At 54.9% G+C, this 7,217-nt stretch overlaps 1 protein-coding gene across 3 annotated transcripts in view; it reads right to left on the bottom strand.

Moving 5' to 3' along the window:
• The window catches only part of ADAR (adenosine deaminase, RNA specific), a 35,617-nt gene that overhangs the window by 20,398 nt on the left and 8,002 nt on the right, over nt 1–7,217 (bottom strand). The window contains exon 1 of one of the 3 annotated variants that reach the window (XM_023534339.1): nt 819–1,102. The exons of 1 other annotated variant lie outside the window; for it this stretch is intronic. In XM_023534339.1, the coding sequence (XP_023390107.1) occupies nt 819–833 (15 nt within the window). In that variant the 5' untranslated portion in view covers nt 834–1,102. Of the gene's footprint in view, nt 1–818; nt 1,103–7,217 lie in introns of those variants that run through there. One more of the 3 variants, XM_023534341.1, reaches the window with a different exon arrangement.

Here is a 7,217-nt window from a genome sequence, read left to right as displayed (position 1 = left end):
GTGGCCACGTGGGCTCTAATGGGAAATATGCTTGGAGGCGTGAAAATGCTTTTCCTTCAAGTCGGGTGTCCCTCATCCTTTTAAAGGAGACACACCCCTATAAAAATGTACATGTGCATGTGTATGGATATATGTCTCTTAAAAAATGGACGCAAGTGTACGTACGGTAAAGCTTATTCTTTTTCATCTATAACTGTGAGCTCCGACACGGAGTCAAGGCTCGCTGGCTGTCTCCCACCCCCATGACCGAGATGCAGAGCCTTGCGCTCCCCAGAACGTTTCTCGGCTCTTTGCAGTCCAGGCCTCCGCCCCGGCCGGCCGGCGGCCACAGGTGTGCTCTTTGTCCCAGAATGGCACGGGGACAGACTCAGAGGCACTTCTGCTGCGGGCTGCGCGCACAGCCGGCCCTTCCGCTTTCCGCCAAGCGACAGTTCAGTGTCTGGACGAAACCCCTTTTGCTTATGTCGCCGCCTGCTAAAGAACATTCGGGTTTTCCCAGTTTTTGGCAATAACGAGGAGCTGCCAGAAAGTGTTCCCTCGGGTCAAGAAGGGGTCTGCTTTCCGCGAAGTCTCCAGGAAGTGGAAAAGCGCCGACGGGAGAGGGTTAAGTGACGTCCAAGCGGGGCCGGGGCGGGGCGCCGCTGGTCCCCCAGAAAGGGAGGGCGCCCCGCCTTGCCCGGGGCTCAGGCTCTCCCCCCATCGCATCGCCCCGCGCTGTGCACTCGCGGCGCAGGCTTGTCGCACACCTGTCGCTGTCACACCGAACGCAGGCGCGAGTGGGGCGGCGGGGCGGAGCTCTGGGCCCGGCTGCCGCTTACCTGTCTCGGCTCCATGGCGCCCGCGAGGCATGTCCCGGCAGCGCGGCGACCGTCCCCAGGCGCCACCCGCCCCGCGCGGGCCGTGGCTCCGGGCCTGGCCTTCCGCTCAGCCGTGGCCTCCGCGGGGACTGCAGGACACCGCCGCAGGAAACGGCGGGCCGGTGGGCGGGGCCGCGGCGCGGGGTTTTCTCTTTCGTTTCTCGGGAAGGACCGCCCCGGAGGCTGGGAGGCGGGGCCTGGCCGGTGCCAGGTGCGTCCGGATCCGCCTGTCCCCGCCCCCTCCGCGGCCCCTGAAGGCGCGCGTTCCTCGGAGAACCCATGGGGACGGAGCGCCCCGTCGCCCTCCCCGGCCCCCCAGGGGAACAGAGGGTGAAGTGACGCGAGACGAGGACGCCCGAGAAGCCCGGCCCTGGAGCAGGGCCGGGGCGCTGTCCTCTGTCGCCTAGGTGCGGCAGCAACGTGACCGTGTGTCTCTAACGTGCAAAGCGGGTGGGGTGGGGGAGGGGGCCAGATCTCTCCAAATGACTCACGTCCCCACTGTGCACTACTGACTCATACTCCTGGGATATTAAAAACCGACTCGAACAGGCGATAGCCAGTAAAACGCGAGACAGTAACGGCGGTGAACAATTTAGGGACGACGCCGCACAACCGTCCCATCCACCCGAGCAAGGGCGAGGCCCTTCACCGGGACACCCCCTATCTTCACAGCTCCACCGGGCAGGCATGAGCCCCAACACGAGGTGCGGCCCGGCTTTGCAGGTCTGGCTGCGGAAAACTCACTCCGTTCATCGCTACTTCGCACTCGCTCAGGTTACACCGCAACTCTCCAAAACGTCCCTTCTGTCGTCTCCAGGGAAAGCTTTTCAATTGATCGCCTGACCAGGCTTATGTGCCTGCACTGCTTCATTCGAGGGGTCTAGGAAAAGCCCCTAGAGCGTTTCACTAGTGCTCGCGGCCCCCTCCCCGTCACCTGTGAGAAATTTCTTTCTTGGTTAATTTCAATTTCAGCCCACTGCTGTTGAGACTTACAAGGCAGGCCCTCTTCAGCACTGTCGCCAGCTGACGTCCTTCCTCCACTGTCCTCTTACCCCACTCACCCCACCAGCCACCCGAGACTTCACGTTTGGTGCAGGCTGTTTTCTCCCTCCGTGCCTGTGCACAGTGCCATCCCCTGGCCTAGAATGTACTTCCGCCACTGCTTCTGGTGAAACAGGCTTGTGAAATCTGCTTGCAGTGTGAACTCCCAGGGAGCCTTGCCCGCTCTGGGCCGGGCAGTGGGTGTAGTGTGTGATTCCTCGTTCAGGCTTCTCCATCACCCTGCATTTGGCCTGCTAGAGCTCTTTCAACCTCTTCTGAAAATGCCACACCCAATCATTTAGCACAGCTTCACTAAGCACCCAATACGTGCCAGATGTGTGCTAGGTACCAGGGCACAAGCATCTTCGGCTGACAGCCTGGAGGGGAAGACGACGCTTCAGCATTCGTCACAGGCTTCTGAGTTTATGTTTATGTTTCTGCCTTTAGAGCTGTGAGGTCTTCCCCCGGGGGTGGGAACGTGGGCTGTACCTCCCCACAGCCCCTGCAATGGTGACCTTCAAGGGCTGGTCTGTTGACTGAATAACAGACTGTATGGCAAGAAAAATGGCGGGCAAAACAGTGGCACAGGAACTTAATTTCGCACGAGGAAATGAAAACATCAATGAGCAGTCTCATCCCGTGGGGCACGCGCGCCGAGGCCACTGTGAGTCCCTGCCCCCCGCCAGACAGGCCGCGCTGAACAGCGGGTCGGGCCAGAGCAGGGCAAGGGCTCCCGTCACCTCAGGAAACCGGTTCAACGTTATCTAGGAAAGGCGTGAGTGTTCACACCCTACGATCCAGCAAGGCCGCTCCGAGAGCTCGACAGGGTGCGAGTTCGTTGCTGCGCTATTCCCGACAGCCCGCAAACCGGAAACAACCCAAACGGCTGTCAAAAGTAAAATAAATAAATGGTGGCACGCATCTACGACAGAATAATACATAGTGACAACAATGAAAGAACGAGGACCGCAGGCGACGAGATGGGTAATTATCGAGACACAATACTGAACGGCAGAAGCCGCGTACCTACCACATGGTTCCATTTACATACGGTCCCAAACCAGGCAAAAGACAGGATGCTGGTTACCTCTGGGGGTGACGTGGGGGTCGGCCGGGAAGGAATGTTCTGAGTACTGATGACGCTCCAGTTCTTGAGTGATGGCCACATGTATGTCACTCTCCAACAGTTCGTCAGGTGACTCACTTACGCTTTATGCTTCTACATGCAAGTGTCACAATTTTAAAACTCCCTGTAACGATTCCAGCCTATCTTCCCATGTTCTGTTTTCCACTTAAGTCAAATGAATTATGCCTTATCTCTGCTTTCTTGCCTTTGGACTAAATCGTCCCACGGCATTTAATCCTTCTACGAGAATGTTCCAGAAAAGCCTTATCACAACTATTATGGAGGGGAAAATGCTTGGCTGCTGCCTCTGTCCCTTTAGCTCTAAGGGAGGTGGCACCGGCGAGGCAGAAAGGGGAACCGTGTTTCCGAGGCAGAGGGTCAGTCTGTGCCTTGGAGGAAGACCTACCCTTGTCATGTAATCTGAGCAGCTCAAGTAACCGCAGTCTCATTCATAAACCTTTCATCTCCTCCCCCGAGAAACTGTTTCAGCTCCCAGGGTGACATAAATCTTTGTGCCATTCTATCGTAGGGACTTGAGGAGTTGGATGAAGCGCTTTAAAATATTGACCAGAAGTACCAGGTCGATTCCAGAAAACTGCAGAAAGTACCAACAAGCACAATCAAAATGACCCCTAACCCTCCTGCGTCTTCCCAGGGCATAAATGCGTCGTGAGCACCTGGCACCCCTCTCCTGAGGCAGGTGCCCGCTGCCCCCTGGGAAGTAACGCCACACGTGAGCCATGCCACCGGGGGCTACTAACCACCGCCTAAACGATTCAGCATGACCATCTAAAGTGAGGAGTGCACGAAGCAGTCCCCCGCTCGGCACCCTGGGAGTCTGGCTGTCACAGCACTGTCATGCTCCATGTGCGCCTTCAGGGACCTGGGCTTCCCCAGTTATGGGGAAGGACGCCTTATCATCTGGCCACTGAGCTGGTTTTAGTTTCCAATCTCTGCTATTCTTGCTTTTTCACTATAAATAACGGTTAGTCTGGCTCGCTGGGGATCTTCCGTTTCACCTCACTGTGTGCGCAAATGCGGGTTTACCAGCCTTTCCAGTCGACAGTCGCCTGGAACCAGACTACTGCACATATGGGCGACAGCCGATTGGCCCAGCCGTCTCCCTACGGCAAAGCAGATGTCTGCAAACTCCAATATTTGCACATACAGTGACACTGCAACAGAAATGTACTGCCTGCAAATGTATGCTACTCAACCGGCGACGTATTACAGAAAACGCAATCAATTACCGAGTTATTTTTAAGTACTGGGGCGTCGTTTCAGAATAGGACACGCACACAAATAAATTCACGCTCTTATCTTAACTCCTAGGAAGTACGCCGTAAGCAATTGCTCGAATGCCTTTTGTTGCTGTTGTTTCTTTATTGTTGGGCTTTTTATTCCACCGTAACAGTTACTGCCACATCCGCATCATTTTCAAACTTCTGAGGGTTTCCCACAATGACGCCGCTTGCTTTGAAGACCTGCATGGTCTTCCGTAGACAGAGCCGTGAGCGGCCCGCGGGCCGAGCCGGGCTCCACGCGGTGTTGGCGCCGACGGGTAAGCCCCATGTGGGAATGAGCAGACTGGCTTTTGAAGTTATAAGAAACAAGAGATGCCTCAGGTATCCTCAGAAGAAACAGAAGTCTCCAAAAGCAGGTAAGCGTCTGTGCCCAACCGAGTTACCCAGCAAATGAGAAAGCGGCGTCTGTAAGTTCCTTGAGGCGCCCGGCACCGTGATAGCAGGTGTAGCGTATCACTAACGTTAGGGGTAGTGTCCAAACGCTGCCGCTCCGAACGGGCTGGCAGGCCCGCGCTGAATGCTCCACAGTACCTTTGAATGGTGAATGTACGTTTAGTCTAGTAACAAACCCACGAGGTGACTCTACACGACATGCGGTTTTATGCGTTTAGTCCTGACACCCTTTAACTGCCCTCCTGTGCCCGGTGGTCTGGCATATCGCACCTGACTGCCCCCCGGTTTGCCTCTGACCAGCACAGAGAGAGGTTCAGCTACCGGCCCACATTTGGGGTCCGAAGGAGGAGCCTCCCACTCGCTCTTGCCTTCTCTTCCTCTCCTTCTCTGGCCCAGCCTGGGAGTGGCTGCGCTCGGTCCCGCCTTCGGGCAAGGGCAATGTCCCCATGTCCACGGGTCGTCGCAGGAAGCAGAGGGGACAAGTGCAATCCGGTTTCAGGCAGGCCTGCAGGCAGCGTCTCCCCGAGTTCTGCAGCTTCCTGGGGAAGCAGGCCCACTTCGCCAACAGCCACGCGGCCCGCTCCCTCAACAGCCAATTTACTAAACCACCAGTGTCCTGATTCGATGATTTTCTTTACGCTCTCTGGTCTCAACCGACCAGTTTTCATTCTATCTCCCTAACAGTATTAAAGGAAACATAGGGGTTGGGGGAGGGGCTGGGAGCAGCGGGAGGGTGGGGGAGAGATTTTCTGGGGAGTAACCTGGAGCCACTCCCAGGGGCTGAAAGGCTCTGCAATCCTCAGTGCCGCGTTCACAAACATTCGCATCAACACAGAGGGGAGCACCCGTGGGAGACGGTGGGAGGAGCTCCGGAGACGCTGGCCTTGAAGACGGGAGTGACGCGCACGGCCACCAGGAGCTGGAAGAGGGAGGGGCACAGCCCTGCGACACCCCAGTTTCGGCCCAGTGATGGCGACTGCAGACTTCTGGCCTCCAGAATGGTGAGAGAATAAATTTCCATTGTTCGAAGCCCCCAAATTTGTCACTGCCGCTCTAGGAAACTAATACACCATCCTCGGCACGGCCAGCGAGCTCCGTGGGGCCCAAGGGAGGAGGCTGAGAGACCAGCTGTGCTGGGCGACACACGCACAGCCACAATGTCCACTTTCTAGTTAAGACAAACAGCCTCCTCATCACTCTCCAGAAGAATTGAAGCTTTTCGTTTTATTTGAAAAAGATAGGATATTTCTTTAATATAACAAAGACTGCTTATCATAAATCAACGGCCAACACCACATTTAAAATGAGAGTTAGGCATCCCTACTAAAACAGAAAAATGAGGAGGGCCACCATCACCACTGTTATCTTATTTCCTTAATTCTGAGATGTCCTCCACACATTCCAGATATTAGAAAGTGAATTATGTGTATTTATATAGTAGCTCCCAAAAGATAGTAAATCGACAGCATGTTTTTATGCTCAATGGTCTTAGAATTAAAGAAATATGATATTTAATATTGAAACTTCTAGCATATCCTATAAATGACAGCGGTGCCCAACCTTTGTGGCACGAGGGACCGGTGCTCTCATGAGAATCTAATGCCAGAGGAGCTGAGGCGGAGCTGAGGCGGTGATGCTGGCGCTGGGGAGCGGCTGCAGATACAGTTACAGCTTCGCCAGCTCACCCGCCGCTCACCTGCTGCTGTGCGGCCCGGTTCCTAACAGGCCACGGCTGGTACCAGTCCACAGCCCACAGCCGGGGTGGGGAGAGGGGTTGGGGAACCCTGCTCTAACAAAACAAATAAAAGATGAGCTATTAAAAAAGGAAAAAAAACCCAAAACATTATTTGCAGAGATAGTGCCATAACCCTAGTTGATCCAAAAAACTCTTAGAACCAACAGCAGTTAAGGAATAAGGCTGGATATAAGAAAAATATACAAAACACAACTACTTCCTTATGCAAAAAAATACTGTATTCTTAAGAGCAAATCAAACATTTAAAAAAGGGAGAAAAACCTAGGGATAATCTTACAAAATGTGGAGAGCCTGCATGTGGAAAATAGGAAACTCTGCTCAGGAATATACGTCTCAAATAGGATACATCAGCCCCAAATGTGATGGCCGAATAGTTTATGAATGCCGGTTAGCGCCAAATTAAATAGCGGTTTACTGCAAAGCCCAACGAGGCCAGGGCAGTAAGGAGTGGATCCCGACACAGTGGCTAATCTAAAGCGCGAGCGTGAGGACAAGCAGGCAGGAATGGCCACAGTGCTTTAAGAAGGGGACAGTATGTGACTGAGCCAAGGCGGTGCCGGCACAATGCAGGAACAGAGCTGCAGGTCGACAGGGCAGAGCCACGTCCCCGCGTCCCCAGCGGGCCCTGGCGTGTGCACAGACCCGACGCCTGGAGGACGGGGCCCCAACAGCAGCAGTGAGGGGAAGAGGGGTCAGCCAACCGATGGAGCTGGCAGGTTGGCTTTTGGGGCAAAAAAAAA

Source organism: Pteropus vampyrus, unplaced genomic scaffold, assembly GCF_000151845.1.
Source record: "Pteropus vampyrus isolate Shadow unplaced genomic scaffold, Pvam_2.0 Scaffold124, whole genome shotgun sequence".
Taxonomy (NCBI): domain Eukaryota; kingdom Metazoa; phylum Chordata; class Mammalia; order Chiroptera; family Pteropodidae; genus Pteropus; species Pteropus vampyrus.
This window is presented reverse-complemented; position numbering and strand designations above follow the sequence as displayed.